Source organism: Odocoileus virginianus, chromosome 6 (assembly GCF_023699985.2).
Source record: "Odocoileus virginianus isolate 20LAN1187 ecotype Illinois chromosome 6, Ovbor_1.2, whole genome shotgun sequence".
NCBI classification, from domain to species: domain Eukaryota; kingdom Metazoa; phylum Chordata; class Mammalia; order Artiodactyla; family Cervidae; genus Odocoileus; species Odocoileus virginianus.
In genome coordinates, this window is record NC_069679.1 from 56,803,837 (window position 1) to 56,822,269 (window position 18,433).

Below are 18,433 nucleotides of genomic sequence, written 5' to 3' on the forward strand. Positions count from 1 at the left end.
AAGGTGAGGTGAGAGATTGAAAATAAAACACTTAACTTATTGGACAGAAGGAATTGGGAAGTCAAATACTTCAGAAAGACTACTGATTTCTCTGAGAGTAATATAAAGCACACAGCTCATACTGTTTCATAAGAATTACTAGGGCAATAAAGGCCTACTACCAGATAGTCTTCTACTGTCTAGAATTGCTGAGACACCATGATAATAAAGAGTGGACTTTTAGTTGGTTTAATTGTTTTTAGATTTTCTCCAGAGAACACACCTTCCTTTTACCTGCACCCCGGGCCACTCTCCCCGCCCCTTGATACACCATAGCTCTTCCGTCAACTATTTTCTTATCTCATCTGTCACATCTTTTTGACCAGCCCTTGTAAAGCCAACTCCTAGTCTGTGAGGATCTTCTGTAGCCATCATACTCTGTCCATCATCACCAGCCCTTATCTAAACACAAACTTAAATGCTAATTATTCCTTTCTGTACATCTTGTTCCTCCTCAAAGAGAACATAACAAGGACAGGTCTGGGTCCAGCATCCATCACTTGCTGAATGACCTAACCAGTGCACAGTTACTGTTTAGCTGGTGGTAGAAGACAGTGGGGATGGCAATGTACAGACCAATGCCCTCAAAGGCCCTACCCCTCTTGCAGAGGGAAAGTGCATCAGCGCCCAGCCTGACCCAAGCCGTGCTCCCTGCAGATTCAGCTCTGTGTGCCCAGCAATGTCTAATAAGTGCAGGTGGGGCAAAGAGGAAGTTGGGCCGCCAAGTATGATCTGGTAAAAACATTTAAGGAATAAAGGGCAGAATTACCTCTGAGTACAAGGTAAGGACTTGCACCTGGGTCAGAGAGAGAAAAGGAAGAAAGTAAAAGCTTAGTGAGACTTTGGAGCCCAAGTAGTACTGCCCTAAGAACAGTGTAACAAAATTCATCTCCCAAAAGGCTGGGACTTTGCCCATCTTTGCCATGAGCCCCTGTGCGGTCTCCAGACCATGGTAGGAGCATCGTGAGGAAGCAATCTGATGGGGGGAAAACAGCAGTGTTAGGGGCCTGCCAACCAAGTGGGGCCTTGTGGGGTGGCTGAGCCCAGCATGTGTCACCTATTAACGGTAAAGAAAAACCCTAACGTTTACTGAAAACATACCTTATCCCAAACACTAGGCTAATGTAATTTAGGTATGTTATTTATTTACTAGTCACAGTCCTTTGAGGTAGCTTGAGGTCTCAGATACAATGCAACAAAACAAAGAAGGTAACAGACTGGATTTGTTTAAGAACACACGTGAGCACCCCACCCCTACCCCATCCCCAGGAAACATGTTTGTGGGGTGGTCACTCAGGTGCTAACTATTGGGGCGAGATTTTCTGCTATTATAATCAAAGCCCATTTGATTTCATTGGCTGGAGAAACCGCAGAAAACATGGGTGACAATAAAATAACCATACTGGGTTAAGGAGAAGGTAGATAATCACAAATCACAAACAGTGTAGTCCTAGCTCAAAGAGCCAAAGAGATGGTGCTGTGCAGTGCTGATGTCCCCAGAGCAGAGATATAACTAGGGAGATACTGATTAGCACTGATGGCTGGCAGATTACTGTTCTGGTAAGATCAAAAAGAAGAAAGAGAAGCCTTAGGGGTGTGTATGGGAGGAGAGGGGCAGCCTCTCTCCCTCCTCCTCTCTCTACACCACCCCTGGGGAAGGCTAATTAGCCAGTGCCTATTACTAGGCTCCTTAGCTTACAGGTAGATGAGTGATTCCCAATCTAAGCTGAACCTCTGAACCACCTGAAGCTTTAAAATACCCTGCTTCGTTGACCCCTCAGGGAGTATGTTTAATTGGGCTGCAGTATGGTGGAAGCGGGGAGGCAGAATTGGGATTTTTCTAAACTCCTTCAGGTGATTCTTACGTGCAGCTGCCAAGGTGCCAAGTTTGAAAACTGTGGATTAGAGCAAGCCCTGATGGGAGTTAATTGTATCTGATATTTATTGAGCAACTACTATCCCCAGGCACTGCACTGGGCACTTTACATGGATTCTTTCCAGGCCTTAACATCTGACTTGCAGATAGGTGTGCTCATCCCCCTTTGAGAAGTGAGTACACTCAAATCAGTCATAGACAGTCTATCCCATCTGCCTGCCCCCAAACCTCATCCTTTCCTGGTCTAACTGCTGCTCTCCTGGAAGGACAGTACCATATTTAAAACACTGAAAAGAGAAGTAGGGAGAGACCAGAGGTGCTCTTATCAAACATTCTTCATGAGAGACTGTAAAGACAAGAAGAGGGCTCTCTGATACCTTTTCTGTCAGTATCACAAACTGTCCTTGAACTCAGGTCTCCTTCCTTGCATCTGTGCTGCATCACCTCTGGAAAGGTTTGCTTCTGAAACTGTTAGTTACTCCATCTTTTTTGTTCTGATGATGGCGCTATGCTAGGTGCTAAGAGATCTACCAAGGAGCTCGAATATGCAGTGCCTGTCTTCAGGAGAGCTCTTGTTGAGTTGAGTGGCAGTTCTTAAATGAAACTTCTTTGAAATAGTATTGAGGGGCAAGTATTTGAAGGGCCAGTAAATTGCTCTAGCCCCTAATTATTTAAAATGAGGTCCTCGAGGACGTCCCTCATAGTCCAGTGGTTAAGATTTTGCCTTCCAATGCAATGGGTATGCATTCAACCCCTGGTCTCAGAGCTAAGATCTCACAGCCAGAAAACCAAAACATAAAACAAAAGCAATATTGTAACACGTTCAATAAAGACTTTGTAAATGGTCCACATCAAAAAAAAAAAAAAAAACTTAAAAAGTAAAATATGGTCCTCAGACTAGCTGCACCAATATCCTGTGTGAGCTTGTCAGAAATACAGAGTCTGAGGCCCTACCCCAGACCTACTGGTCCACAATTTGTATCTTACACAATCCCCAGGTGATAGAATATTTACACAGTAAAGTTGGAAGCAGTGGTCAGGAGCAATACTGACATTACGTCTGTCCCACTTCGTTGTTTTAGGAACATCTGTTTTATCCTTTTTCCTAAGAATGTCTCTCATACGCATTTTTTAAAAAGAGCATAGCTGCAAATCTCCAATTCTTCCTGCCCTTCTTAAAGCACATGAAGCCATGATGAGCAGAGAACTGGGTTCTTGTTCATAACTAAGTCTTTTGTCAGGTCTCCTTATATGGCCCCAGGTGCCCTGGCACAGCTGCTGATATTTAGTTACGTTCTGCACCAGCAATTCTAGCATTTGGGAAGTGAAATTCCTTTTTCTCTCTCTGGCTTATGAGAGCCTAGGGCAAAGGAGGTGAAGAAAGGGGAGCTTGAAGGAAATCAGCCTTGGAAGTATCAAGTGTAGCAGAGAGGTCAAACCATTTTCATTTTAGGTCCTGGTGTTTCATTTAGGCCTTGGCAAGCTATCTCTTTAAATGGAGATGTGAGAATTTCTTTACCAAGGCCACAGACAAAGGTTTGTAGTTCTAAAGGGTTCAACATTTGACTCAGAAGTCCTTATACTGAGTTACACCCTAAACAGGGCTTGTGCTCTGCTCTGTGTTTGGAATAACTCTTGAAATGTCAAGAGAAGTCCTCTCAAGCAGGATCTTCAGACACTGGTAATATTAATTGTTCCATTTAATAAGGGAACTGCAGCCCCACTGATCCTGACATGGATACGATTTTCATTTAGTCAAGTAATAACGTGAATCACGTTCTCAGATCCCAGATGTCTTCTTTCATAAACCCATTCTGTTCCTTGTTTTAGCATTGAGAATAAAAGACCTACTTTTGCTATTGAACAGATTCACAAGCAAAACCTACTCAAAGCAGGGAATGAATTTGCACATATTGGGAAACTCTTTGGAGTTTAAGGATGTGCATGACTTTGAAACTGTATTATTCTTGCAAAGTTGCAGAATTATGCTATATAATGTTTGCATTTGGAAAAATTAATTATGATCCTAAAGTCATGGGTTAGAAATATAATTAAACTGATTAGTGTCATAGGATAAAAATAAAAAGCAAGGTCTGTGACAGCTTCCCACTTTCCCTCCACTCCCCAGAAAGGCTCTTAAAGGAACATTTAAAACACAGCCTTTGTTCCCTCAATCTATGGTGCTCAGGTCAGGTGGACCCTGCAGCGTGGCTGCAATATTTCAAGCAGGCACTCACAAATGTGTCATTTGACCTGCTGTTCTTCCAAAGAGGTAGGAAAAATGTGTTTCTTGCTGAGATAACTTGAAATCAAATAAACATAATCTCTTTAATTCTTTCTAAATAGTTCCATATTTTAAGTCTAAACACAATAGAACACAAAGCTTCTGGCTTTTAAAAAAAGTTTTTCTTTTTTTATATGTGTTGTTGTATTTTCTTCCTCCAGTTTGTGTTTGTTTGATTTTAAGTGTATAATTTACCTTTCAAACTAGTGAATCTATTTCTTTTGGTTGAGAGACACACATAAAAGATGGTAACATTGTTACCTGGCTAAATGAATTTGAGCTCTTTTCTAAGAATGCTATCTATAAGCAAAGACAGACATTCTTATTTATATTAACCATCACTTGACAGATCAGAGAAAAATCTAAACCAAGGCTTGCAACAAATTGAATATTTCCTTATGTAAAATTGGTTCTGGTCCATTGTTTTTATTTATCTGCAATAATGGTACTCACTCGAGTTTGTAATAACACTGTCATGGCTGAAGGGAGTTTGTTTTAGGTATTATATCTATTATCTGCTTCCTCTCCTTTCTTTAAACAGAATCTCCAAGGAGAAAGTCTGCATGTGGCTTGGATTTAAGAAGAAAAAACAAAAGCTTTCCTAAAACCTCACTGGGTAAGGTGTTATTTCAGATTGTTTTACGATTTTGTATAATTTTTATTTGTTTGCCGTTGGCATTGAACATTGGATAAAACAGAACTTGCCCTATTCTCAGAGAATTAGAAGGCTTGGAGTCATTGTAAATGTTCTATTAATTCCCTTAGCTGTTTTGAGGCAAGCCTACATAACCTTTTGCCCAAACAAGGAATGTTTATCTAGCGTGCCCTCGCAGTGGATAAATTCAAGTGTGGAAGAGTCTGCTGTGCCTCGCCACCACTAGAGTGTGCTCTAGTGCTGTCAGAACGTTTTCTTTAGGAAGTGGGAAAGGTAGATGGATGAACCACCTAGGAAAAAAAGCTTTGGCATCTAATTTCACAAGTGTCCTTTTAAGTGTCTTGGTAAGGCTGGATTATGTTCGTGGAGTTAATTAAAGTGGATCTGGAGACTTTACCTTCAATATTAATGCATACTGTTTTGGGTGAGTTCATTTTTTGTATCTGAGTTAGCCTTGTTTAGGTCCAATGGTAAAATTTTTTGCCTGTTCGTCTACAAGCTATGTTTTCAGGCAATAACTCTTTTGATTTATAAAATAACCATCACTACGACCCCAGGGCATGGATGCATAGTGGCAGGGATTTAGGAAGAATTCACACTCTGAGTCTCTGACAGAAGACCCCTCCCCCAGTCCTGGATGCTCTGTTGGTGATGGGAGCACAGTCTCAGTCTCCACTGGGGGCCGCTCATGCTGGAGGGTGATTCTAGCATGTTTTAGCAGCACGTCCTTCCCCTTCAGCTCCCCCATTGGAACAGGGTGCTTTCATCTTTACTTCTCCCCCAGAGGAAGTGGCCCCTCAGTCCCCCTTTTGATCCCTCTTGCTTTAGGGTCTTTGAACAACCTGAGACCCAACACAACTTCCTTTTTTGGGCATCAGTATAGTTGCTTCTGCAAAGTCTGCAACAAGGTCCTTGTAGCCCAGAGTTCTGTGACCACAACCTCTGGGGCTCACATTATCCTTCTGACCAGAGGACAGCTCAGGACCACTTTCACAGCAGTATGTGGCTGGGTGGGCCTGGACAGATGGAGACCCAGTTCAGGTCCTGCTTGGGAGGCCACCCTAAAGCAGACCAGCTCTATAGAGATCACAGCCCAGAGAACTATCTGAGATCTCCCAGTGCGCCAGGCTTCCTTTGCCCCTGGAGAGATCCACGTAGGTGTTTAACCACCCCTGTGCTTCCTCCTATGAACTTCAGATTTGGAATAGACAGTATTCCCACCCCCTTTTCAGCTGGGATGTGGCAGTGAATGCTCCTTAGTTCTCTAGCACAACAGAGTAATAGAGAAGTAGCTTGGAAGGTTTCAGGCCCCCTTTCCCCTGCGATAAACGTTACCAAGCAAGGGCTCACTACAAGAACCTCACAGAAGCCAGTAATATGGCACTTCTTTGAGAAGGCCGTTTCAGAGCCACCCCAAATAGAGACTTCTAGGGTGATCCAGGGGCTAAGACTCTGTGCTCTCAATGCAGGGGCCCCATGTTGGATCTCTGGTCAGGGAACTAGATCCCACATGCCACAACGAAAACTGAAGATCCCGCATGCCACAGCTAAGATCCAGCACAGCCAAATTAAAAAAAAAAAAAATTTTTTTTAAAGAGCCACCCTAAATAAAAGTAGAATCTAAATAAAGGTGGTGTACTTGCTATATCAGTAGAGTTTTAAGCCAAGTTATATGAAGAGCAGCCTTTCCAGCTTCCAAGCAAAGTCCCATCAACGTAGACACCAATGAGCCATCTTTCTTCCAATGCAACTCTGAATGGTTGGTCCTTCATATTCCTCTTCCAGAAACCTGGGGCATCCAGCCCTTGTGGTCTCTAAACCTCAAGGGACACCACCTGTCCTACTCCTGACCCCGAGATTCTATCGGGGCCAGGAGCCCCTCAAATACCTCACTGGCTTCTGAGAACACACATGAGAATGGTTTGTGTGACAGCAAAGACCCCCGGCAGGTCCTGCTTTTTCTCTTGCTCTCAGAGTTCTTCAGCCTTGTATTCCTATGACTTGCACTCCTTGGGCAGGAAAAATGAACACAAACTTCACCGTGTGATGCTGTGTAGGGAGAGAGCACCGGCTTCAAATTCCTTAGTTCATCGGTTGTGTGATCAAGGTTTACTCAAACTTTCTGGACCTCAATTTCCTTTTTTGTAAAACAGAGGTGCTATGAGAACCAGGCTGAGAGTAGCATAATGCTACCAAAAGTGAAAAATCGGAACTGTTAACTCAGATAATTCTTCAATCTACAGAATGGTTTACTCAATCCCATCTATCAAAACTGCCTTTAAAAAGGAAGAAGACTATTACTCCTTCTTGAGTTTATATTATTACCAAACAAGCTATAATGTCAAAAGCAACAAAGTTTTGACAGACTTGGGGAAAAAAAAGAACTCTGAGATTTACACAAAAATAAATGTTTTCCTACCACAACAGAGCTTTCACCACTGAACATATGTTAGTTTTTTTAAAACTCATTGTAATTATTTAACATGGGAGACACTGATGAAATAAAAATTTTAAAATATATGGTTCCAACTTCTGAGCCGCTCACATTCCACTTGGAGTTAGAACACTATGAAGTTGTGAAGAGAGATTGTTCATTGACTTTATTGTGCATAACTATGGTTATTTGCAGTTTAAAACGATGAACACTATTTTATAACTGCATACCACAACACCTTATATTTCGGAGTTTTCCCCCAGAAGCATTCTACCCATTCAATATAGTGACAGGAAGGTAGAGTATTGTGCAAAGAACATTGAATTAAAGCCCAGTTCCACTTCTACCATCAACCAGCTGTGTGGCTCAGGTGAGACACTTAACCTCCCTAGAGTCTGCTTCCTTATCTATAAACTAAGGGGTTGTAACTTTAGATCAGTGGGCCCCAGACCAAGCTAATCAATAGGTTCACCTGGTAAGGTTTGAAAATGTACAGATACCCAAGACCTACCTGGAATCACTAATTAAAACCTCCAGGAGTTGGCCCAGAAATTTACATTTTTTTTAAAGCACTGCCAAATGTTTCTGATGATCAGCCAGGTTTAAGAAAGACTACCTTGGAAAACTGGCCACTCTTGGTCTTTCTTTAATGAGCCTTTTTTCTCACCCTGATTAAAGGAATCTCCCTCAAATTCACCCTGGACTCTTTCATCACTTTCACACTCCTTGCCGAGGGGTTTCACGATGTGCTCCTATGAATCTGTGGCCACAGATATACGTCTCTGCTCCTCCTCTGTCCTCAGGTCCCTCCTCCACTGGAAACCCATCATTCTTCCCACTGCTTGGATTCCTACCACCACCACCACCACCACCCCCCAACCCACCCCCCCCCCCCCAGCCCCGGCAACAGCCGAAGTCATTGATAGGATAAATCCAGTCCTTCCAACATAACCCCACCACCCACACAACCACATATTCAAGCTCTGGGACCATGATTTGCCCAAGACATCAGTTCAGTTCAGTCACTCAGTCATGTCTGACTCTTTGCTACACCATGGACTGTAGCACACCAGGCCTCCCTGTCCTTCACCAACTCCTGGAGTTTGCTCAAACGCATGTCCATTGAGTCGGTGATGACATCAAACCATCTCATCCTCTGTTGTCCCCTTCTCCTCCTGCCTTCAATCTTTCCTGGCATCAGGGTCTTTTCCAATGAGTCAGTTCTTCACCGCAGGTGGCCAAAGTATTGGAGCTTCAGCTTCAGCATCAGTCCTTCCAATGAATATTCACGACTGATTTCCTTTAGGATTGACTAGTTGGATCTCCTTGCAGTCCAGGGGACTCTCAAGAGTCTTCTCCAACACCACAGTTCAAAAGCATCAATTCTTCAGTTCTCAGCTTTCTTTATAGCATTATACCCATTCAATATAGTGACAGGAAGGTAGGGTAATGTGGAAAGAACAATGGGTTAAAGCTCAGTTCCACTTCTGCCATCAACCAGCTGTGTGACTCAAAATGAGATGCTTAACCTCTCTGGCATCTGCTTATCTGTAAACTGAGGGGTTTTAACATTAGATCAGTGGGCCACAAGAAGCCCACATGTACCCTTTCCCATCAAAGCCCCCAGTCACCTCTAGAGGTAACTACCCAACATCTGAGATGATGACTTTTATTTTCTTTATAGTTTAAAATTCTATGGATATATCTCTAAATGATTTATCTTTCAACTTTAAATAGATAGAGTCATTCTGTGTGTATTGTTTTATCACCTGCTCCTTTCGCGCAATTTTGGGGGGGGAGTCATCGATATTTTTGAAAATATTTCATTATTTGGCTGTGCCAGGTCTTAGTTGTGGGATGTAGGATCTTTATTTGTGGCATGTGGGATCTAGTTCCCTGACTGGGGATTGAACCCAGGCCCCTGCATTGGGAGCTCAGACCACTGGACCACCAGGGAAGCTCCAGGAGTCATCCATATTATTCCATGGTAGCTAGCTGTAGTTTGTTCATTCTTTGTTATACAGTATTTCTTTGTATAAATATACCAGGATTTATTTCTCTATTCCAGTGTTAATGAGTGTCCGAGGTTGTTCCTATTTGGGAGTTCTCATGAACAATATTGGGGCTTCCCTGGTGACTCAGATGGTAAAGAATCCTCCTGCAATGTAGAGACACAGGTTCAATCCCTGGATTGGGAAGATCCCCTGGAGAAGGAAATGGCTACCCACTCCAGTATTCTTGCCTGGAGAATCCCATGGACAGAGGAGCCTGGCAGGCTACAGTCTGTAGGGTCGCAAAGAGTTAGACATGACTGAAGCAATTTAGCACACACGCATGCACACATGAACAATATTACCACAAATAGGTACAAACCTTGAGTAGAACTGCTTGGCTGTATGATCTGTATATCTTTGACTTCACTAGAAATGCTTGTTTTCCAAAGTGGTTGCACCATTTTGAATTCCTGCTAACATTTCCATTGTTCTACACACATGCCGACATCATATACAGTTAGACTTGCATTTTTCCTAACCTAGTAAATGTATAGTATTCCACTGTGGCTTTAATTTACATTTCTCTGGTTACTAATAAAGTTGGACACATTTTCATATATTTACTCACAATTCTAGGTCTAATTATATGAGTATCTCACAGATTGTTGATATATGTACCTATACTGCCCTCTAAAATGTTATACCAAATTCCTTCCTCACTAGTACTCTCCTGCTAAGTTGCTTCAGTTGTGACTAGTACTCTAGAGATACTAAGTATCTTTGGAATGCCTGCCTCCATGCTTAGTTGTATCCAACTTTTTAGACTCTAGCCCATCAGGGTCCTCTGTCTATGGGGTTTTCTAGGAGAGAATACTGGAGTGGGATCTTTGGAATGACCATCATCAAAATGTCTACAAATAATAAATGCTGGAGAGGGGGCTTCCCTAGTGGCTCAATGGTAAATAAAAAAAAAAAATCTACCTGCCAATGCAGGAGACACAGGTTCGATTCCTGATACAAGCAGATCCCACATGCTGCAGAGAAACTAAGCCTAAGTCTCAACCATTGAGAATGTGCTCCAGAGCCAGGGGCCCCAAATACTGAGCCCACATGCCACAGCTACTGAAGCCTATGCACCCTAAGCCTCTGCTCCACAGCAAAAGAAACCATGGAAATGAGAAGCCTGCCCACCACAACTACAGAGTAGACCCTGCTCGCTGCAACTGCAGAAAAGCCTGTGCAGCAATACAGACTCAGCAAAGCCTGAATAGATAAATACTGTAAAACTGTTGGTGAGGGTGGGGAGAAGAGGGAACCCTCCTGCACTGTTGGTGGGAATGTAAGTTGGTATAGCCACTATGGAGACCAGTATAGAAGTTCTTTAAAAAACTAAAAATAGAGCTACCAGATGATCCAGCAGTCCCACTCCTGGGCATATATCTGGAAAAGTTGAAAGCTCTAATTCAAAAAGATATGTACACCTCAATGTTCATAGCAGCACTATTTACAACAGCCAAGACATGGAAGCAACCTAAGTGACCACTGACAGATGAATGAATAAAAAATCTGTGGTGTATATGAATACAATGGAATATTACTCAGCCATTAAAAAGGATGAAATAGTGCCCAAAAGGTGGAGAGGATAAGGTAGACCAGACAGGAATCTCGAAACCTAAAGAACATGGTGGTAAGATCCTTGGGTTTCTTTTTGCTTCACGTAGCTCAGATTGGGTGCTAGAAAAGTGGGAGACTCCAATAGCACAGACAAAAAAAGCCCCCACCCCACAAAAACCTCTCTCTCTCTGGTCAAAGGACAAGGAAAAGGTAATACAGATACATTTAGAAAGTAACTCTCAATGTAACTAGAAACCAAAGAAAAAACTGTGGCCTCCCCACCTCCACTTGCTCCAGCAAAGGCTGAGTGGGGAACCGAGACTTCTACCCTCTCCAGATGCCCCAACACACCCACCAGGGTGATGTCAAAAAAGGCCGAGAAGAGAGCCAGAACTTCCATCCATGGCACCAGTGACGTTACCATGGGGAGCCCAGCCCTCTACCCCATCCAGCAGTGTTGAGCTGCCCCTCTTCTCCCTGCAGCGGCGGTGTCAGACAGGACCTAAAGGAGATCCCCGGCCTGCCTCCTCCTCACTGCAGTGTCAGGGGAAGTGCAGGGGAGCAGTCATGAGGCTCTCCTACCCCTTCTCCTCGAGGGAGGTGTCAGTGGAACCCAGGGGAAGAGCTGGAACATCCTCTCTGCCCAGATAGAATGTGGAGCCCTTGAATGTCCATAGATGTGGATGCAGACCACAATGCCAGGAAGGCCTGGCTTTCCCCATGGATTTCAGACGTGCCAAGCCAGCCCCCACAACCACGTGAGACAACTCCCTGCAATAAATTCCATAATATGTATCTCCCTCTAGTTCTGCTTCTCTGGTTGGATCCTGATACACACATTTTTCTGTTTTACAGTAGTAGCTATCTCTAATGCAATGTGGAATGGAGCAGAACATATATAACAGGTAAAAATACTCCTGTATTTTATTAGTCTGCTCCAGGATAAGGTCCACCTCACTATCTCTCTTTTGTAAACAATTCTTAACATTTCCTGTTTTCATCCCTTCTCTTCTTCCCTCCTTGGTTCCATCCCCTCCAGCCTCCTGTACATCTTTTGTTCCTCACTATTTCTCTCCAAATACTCCCCTGGATTACCAAAAACTCATGTGACACTTCAATCCCTGTGTCTTCCTGCACTACTTCTCTCTTTCCCTTCACTGCCAAATTTCTTGCAAATATATTCTATTTTCCCTTTTCCATTTTCTCACTTCTTATTCACTGTTCCTTTGTTTCCATATCTATTAACTTCCTGACACTGACCTGTGGAACTTTCAAGGTTCAAGTACCTGCAGGTCATCAGATCTAACTATGGTAGGACCTGATTATTGATATTCAGTCGCTAAATCATGTCTGACTCTTTGTGACCCCATGGACTGGAGCCTGCCAGGATCCTCTGTCCATGGGATTTCCCAGGCAAGAATACTGGAGTGAGTTGCCATTTCTTTCTCCAGGGGATCTTCCCCACCCAGGGATCAACTCACATCTCCTGCACTGCAGGTGGATTCTTTGACTGCTGAGCCACTGGGGAAGCCCTTTATCAGCCTAGAGTTACTATTTAAAGTCTCAATAAGATTATCTTGGGAAAGAAGGCAGAAAGAGAAAGAAAAGTCTATAACCAAGGCCTGGTGCACTCTCATTATGTGGAGGCTTGATAAAAGCAATCCAGGGCAGAGAGGCCAGGGGCGGAAGGAAAGTCAAAGAAGTGTGCTATCGCTGATACCTGAGGGAGAAACAGTTTCAGGGTGGAGAGGAGTCAGCTTGCTTACTGAGAGGTAGTCACACACAGATACACAGAGAACTGGTTGTTCTCCATCCTCATAGGAGATTAGCCATGAAGCTAACAAAGCTTATATTTCACAGCCTGAATCTTATGGTTACCAAAGGGGAAGGGGAAGGGAGGAATAAATTAGGAGTTTGAGATTAACACATACACACTACTATATATAAAATAGATAAACAACAAGGATCTACTGTATAGCACAAGGAACTCTACTCAATATCTTGTAACAACGTATAACAGAAAATAATCTGAAAAAGAATACATATATATATATATATAGCTCTGAAAAACTTTGCTGTATGCCTAAAACTAACACAACATTGTAAACAAACCATACTTTAATTAAAAAAAAACCTTCACAGTCTGTCACTAGCACAACCTCTTTCCAATGCCCATCATTAATTTTCTATCTGCAGTTTTGTATCTTTTTGCTTACAGGATTCTCCAACTTGATAAACTTAGCCCCATAAACCTAGATGTGGCCCTCCTCATCATCCTTCTCCTCTCTGTAACAACTTGCCCAGGTAAACATCACTGATGTCATTTCTTCCTTAGTTCCCTGTGGTGCATTCCTCTCTTCCACTGTTCTCTTTTCTTCTCCTGCCACTCCCTAAATGAAGATGTGGACTAATATTTGACCTCAACCTTGTTCTCCCTACATTATTCCTCTGTGAACTCATTCATTCATCTCATTCTTATGTAACAATTCCCAAATTCAAACTCCAACACTAAGCTCTACCTCTCAAACGTGGGCAAATAATTATGTTCTTGTGAAATCTGCCGCGATAAAAAGTTATCTTTTCATAAAGCTCATGAACAAAAGATGAAATGGATAAAAAGGGAAAGAAACATATGCTTGGCTCAGTCAGTATTACTCACTGGCATGTTCTTTCAGAAAAGAAATGAAACGGTCCTTCCCTGGTAGAAAGAATCTACCTTGCAATGCAGGGGACATACCGGGTCTGTGAAGATTCCACATGCCTTGGAGCAACTAAACCCCACGCACCACAACTTCTGACCCCGGGTTCTAGGGCCCGTGAACTGCAACTACTGAGCACTCAAACTGCAACTAGAGAAGCCAGGGAGCCCCAGAGCTTGTGCTCCACAAAAGAAGCCACTGCAAGGAGGAGCCCGAGCCCCAAAACAAGACAGTAGCCCCCACTCCTAGCCACTAAAAAAAGCCTGGGCAGCAACAAAGAAGCGGTGCAGAAAAATAAAGAAAGGGGAGGGGGGAGAAATGGAAGGCAGGCTGTGCTGGTAACCCATTGCTGAGAAACAAAGTACCCCCAAATTTAGTGGACAACAGCATTTATTATCTCAAAGTTTTTGCAGGACAGCAATCTGTGTGAGACTTAGCTGGTTCTCTCGCAGGCTGCAATCAAGGTCTTGGCGGAGGCAAGTCATTACTTCAAGGCTCCCATGGGGCAGGATGGGCTTCCTAGCTCCCTCAGGAGGGATTAGCAGGATTTAACTCCTCACAGGTTGTTGGACTGAGGGGCTCAGCTCTGCGTGGGCTGTCTGGCCAGGGGTGACGCTCAGTTCCCTACCATGGGGATGGCTCCATAAGACAGCTCACAACCTGGTGAAGCGGCTTCATCAGAGTGAGTAAGTGGGAAGGCAGCAAGGTGGTGCCCATGGTGGGGAGTGCAAGAAAGATGAAAAGTCAGTCTTTTATAACCTCATCTCCAAAGTGACCTCCATCACTTTTGTCTTATTCTATTGCTAGAAGTGAGTCACTAGGTTCTGCCCACACTCAAGGGCAGAGGATTTACATAAGGTAGTGAATATGGGGAGTCAGATTATGGGGAGCATTTTAGAAGCTGCCTACCGGTTCTCCAGGGACTCTCAATCCTGCAGAGAAAGCCTTATGGAGTACCTGAGAAAGACCAAGGTAATGCTGGCGCCATGGCTGCCAGTCTACACAGGTGTGTTAAGTCACTCTACCTTTGAGACACTGTGCTGTCAGCTTGCTTATAACACGTTTTAGACCATCACTGATCTTCAGTGTCTTTTGAGATGCATTCCAGGGAGGTATCCCACCTCCCCTCCCACTCCAGAATAGTTGCTACAATACTGTATAAAGTAAGCTTAAAGACCTTACCAAGAGTCCCCATTCTTTTTGGTATTGCAGCCAACTGGAAAATGCAGTGACTTCATCTCATTTTCCACTGCGTAGTCAAAGCTTCACAGAAACACTCCTCCTCATCAATGTTGGAGACAGTTTTATCATGATATAAATTATTTGTACTACCTCAGAAACAAGTTTTTCAACTCATCTCCCAAGTTTTCCTCATGCTATAAGGGGGAAAAAAAACCAATTAGCTTTCTTTAATCTCTTTGAAAATAACGACGATTTAACAGTTAGCACACGGGCATATAATGACTCGCTGTAAACATGCGATTTAGGTGTTTGTTGACTTACTAAGGCGCACACTGCGAGCTGGCGGGCTGGGGCCCCTCGTGCAGTTCCACCCCACACCTCAGGGGGAAGTCGCTACCCTTCCTCCCGTCCGCTTGGCGACCCGGCTCCCGTCTCTGTCAGACCCGACCAAGTGGCCAGGAAGTGGGGGAGGCCATAGACACGGCGGCCCAGGCTTCCTCTGTTAAAAGAAGGCTGTCCCTTGTGATGCGCTAGTGGAAAGCACACTATATTCTGTAAACCCCGAGCAGTCTGATGGCTGCCCGGGCCTGGCTCCCGCGAGACCCCGCGTTTTCTACCCCCGCGCCAGCGCAGAAAGGTGCGGTCCGGTCCCACCCGGCCCGACCCGGAAGCTGCCGCGGCCGCCTAGTGCCGAGCTCGCCTCTCGCCCTGTGGGCTCCGGGCGCCCCTACTTTTGGGGTCCGCCGCGTCCTCCTTCCTTGGTCCCCTCTGGCCCATGGGTCTCCATGGAGACGGCGGGGGCCCGACTGGGGGGGCGGGCAGCCCGAGCGGGGGCGCGGCGCGCTGGGGGCCTCCGCGGCGGCGTCGCCGTGTTCGCCGCTGTGGCCGCCGTGTTCACCCTCACGCTGCCCCCCTCGGTGCCGGGGGGCGACTCGGGTAATGTACTCTCAAGGTCGTCCCTCCTGTCCCCTCCCTGATCCTCACCGTTCCCACGAGGTCTGGTCAGTTCGCTCACTCCATTCTCCCCGCCGGAGCCCCCCGTAGTGTTTTGGGTGTCAAAACCAATCTCTGTGCTTTCATTTCTGTAATTTTCCTGTAGTTCTGGTCTCGTAGTTTTCAGGCTTTCGAGGCAGAGCTGGTTGGTTTCGCCTGATGGGACTTAACTGACCGCTCCGCTTCTCCAGATCATTTTCCTTGCCCTGAGTTTTTGCTTTCCATTCCTTTTTCGTCCACAGATATCAGTGTTACTTACAGAGTCTTTGTCGTGTACCAGACAAAGGGCTGACGGGAGCCGCGAACAAGTTTCATGGAGAGTGTTGTAGTGCGGGCAGAGGCAATACACAAACTACTGAATAAACACAACGTATTGGGAGGAGAAGTTATTGGAGACAGTAAGAGGAAAATGTGATTGATAGTGAGGTAGGCAGTGGCTCTATCCGGATGGCTAGTCCGGAAAGGCCTTTAATAAGGTGATATTTTAGCTGAAATCTGAACATTGAAAAGCAACCAGACTTGCAGACTATTTGCGGGAGAATACTTAAAATAGTGGAAACCAGTTGCGGCTTAAAGCTGCTTCTATTGAAAAGCGTGAGTCGGGGGCTGTTTAAATCACATGAATAATCGTTGCGTATTTGGGATGAGAGGCAGATGCAGGTTTTGGTTTATTGTCAAACTGATCCTCTAATACTGCCTAATAATGATCAGTAATTTTGTCAGAATGGTGCTGAAACTTTGAGTAGTGAATCTATAGACTAAAAAAAACTGTAGCACCTTAGTTTCTGCATAGTAGAATACCCCCAAATTGAGTGGCTTGAAACAACAAACGGTTATTCTCTCACATGTTCTGTTGATCAGGAATCTGGGTACAGTTTAAGTGGGTGCTCTTACCCAGTACAAGTTTGTTGTCCTGGTTTGGGCTGGGATGCAGTCAACTCAAAGGTTCAACCTAACAAGGATTAAATTCTAAACTTCATCCAGCTCTTTGATGTGGGGGTTTCACAGAGAGAGAGAGATGGCACTTCTGCCTACAGCTCTGTCATTTTGTAACCCAATCTTGGCAGTAGCAGACCACTGCCCTGTTTTATTCTTGGAAATGAGTCAGTATGTCCAGCCCACACTCAACGGCAGAAGGTTATCCAGTGAGAATACTGGAATTTTGGAGTTTTAGAGGCCGTCCTCAAGGCTGCCTACCACATTGAAGATCCCTGATAATCCTTTTACACATCATTACCTTTATTTTTTCTTTCAGATCCTATTGAATAGGAGCAGTGTTTCATTAGTATAGTGGGGAATGGAGGTACCATATTTCCAAGTTTTATGCCAAATAATAGAACTAACTTTATAGTTGTGAGAGCTTTGATTTTGGAGAGTATTACTTACAGGTTGAATAGTTCTGTACCTTTGGAAAAAAGCATTGATAGTTCTTGACCATGGTTGTCTGAGCCTGAAGGATGAGATTAGAATGAATAATAACACTTGTTGAGCACCTACTATTTGCCAGGCACTGTTCAAAGTGCTTTACATAGATTGCCATTTTAATTCTCCCAGCTGCTACCCTGTGAGGTAGGTACTCATTTATTTTATAGATGACAAAACTAAGGTTAAGCTGTGTCCAGAATCACACAAGTAGAAGAGAGAGGCAATAAAGAGAAAAAATACCCAAGTAGATTGAACTTGGAGCATACTGTCTTAACTAGCCTATGCTCTAAATTGTTTTAAATCTATCATCATGTATTTAGTGATGAAGTCTATTTAAAATTCATGAAAATTTATTTAAATTTATTTAAATTCAAATAATTGTTTAAATAAATTTAAATAATTATTTATTTTAAATTTATGTGTTACCAAGCTCAATTTCATGTTGCTCTCTGCACAGCAGGCCAGTAAATCAGGAAAACAGTTGTTGGAACAAGGACCACTTTAATTGTAAAGCTAGTAGACTGAAAAGATGGCAGACTAGCATCTCAAAAAAAAAACCTTTGTACATATACAATGGAATATTACTCAGTCATTAAAGAATGAAGTAATGCCATTTGCAACAACATGGGTGGACCTAAAGATTCTCATACTGAGTGAAGTAAGTCAGACAGAAGGAGAAATATTGCATGACACCCCTTATATGGACTCTAAAAAGAAATGATACAAATGAACTTACGTAGAAAACAAACAGACTCACAAGCTTAGAGAAAGAACTTACTGGTTTGCCAGGGGGAATGGATAGATAAGGAGTCTGGAATGGACAAGTACACACTGCTGTGTTTAAAATGGATAACCAACAAAAACCTACTATATAGCGTGTGGAACTCTGCTCAGTGTTATGTGGCAGCCTGAATGGGAGGGGAGTTTGGGGGAGAATGAATACATGTATACATGCGGCTGAGTCCCTTTGCTGTCCACCTGAAACTATCACAACGTTAATCCGCTATACCCACTATACCAGGTTTCCCTGGCAGCTCAGTTGTAAAGAATCCACCTGCAAATGCAGGAGATAAGGGCTTCACCCCTGAATTGGGAAGATCCCCTGGAGAAGCAAATGGCAACCCACTTCAGTACTGCCTGGGAAATCCTATGGACAGAGGAGCCTGGCAGGCTACAGCCCGTGGTGTCACAAAAGAGTAGGACACATCTTACCAACTAAACCACCACCACCCCAATAC

The 18,433-nt window shown here is 43.9% G+C and overlaps 1 protein-coding gene and 1 long non-coding RNA gene across 2 annotated transcripts in view; one reads left to right on the forward strand and one right to left on the reverse strand.

The window, feature by feature from the left end:
• Window positions 1-14,006: 14,006 nt before the first annotated feature.
• Window positions 14,007-15,448, reverse strand: LOC110125266 (uncharacterized). Its single transcript, XR_011488324.1, has 3 exons — window positions 15,099-15,448; window positions 14,778-14,971; window positions 14,007-14,267 (listed from the first exon to the last, which is right to left on the reverse strand). It is a non-coding gene; the product is annotated as an uncharacterized lncRNA (long non-coding RNA).
• Window positions 15,449-15,462: 14 nt separating this feature from the next.
• TMEM260 (transmembrane protein 260) overlaps window positions 15,463-18,433 on the forward strand; it is a 69,370-nt gene continuing 66,399 nt past the window's right edge. Inside the window, 2 exon segments of the mRNA XM_020874177.2 lie at window positions 15,463-15,579; window positions 15,581-15,713. Coding sequence (XP_020729836.2) covers window positions 15,553-15,579; window positions 15,581-15,713 — 160 coding nt within the window. The 5' untranslated portion in view covers window positions 15,463-15,552.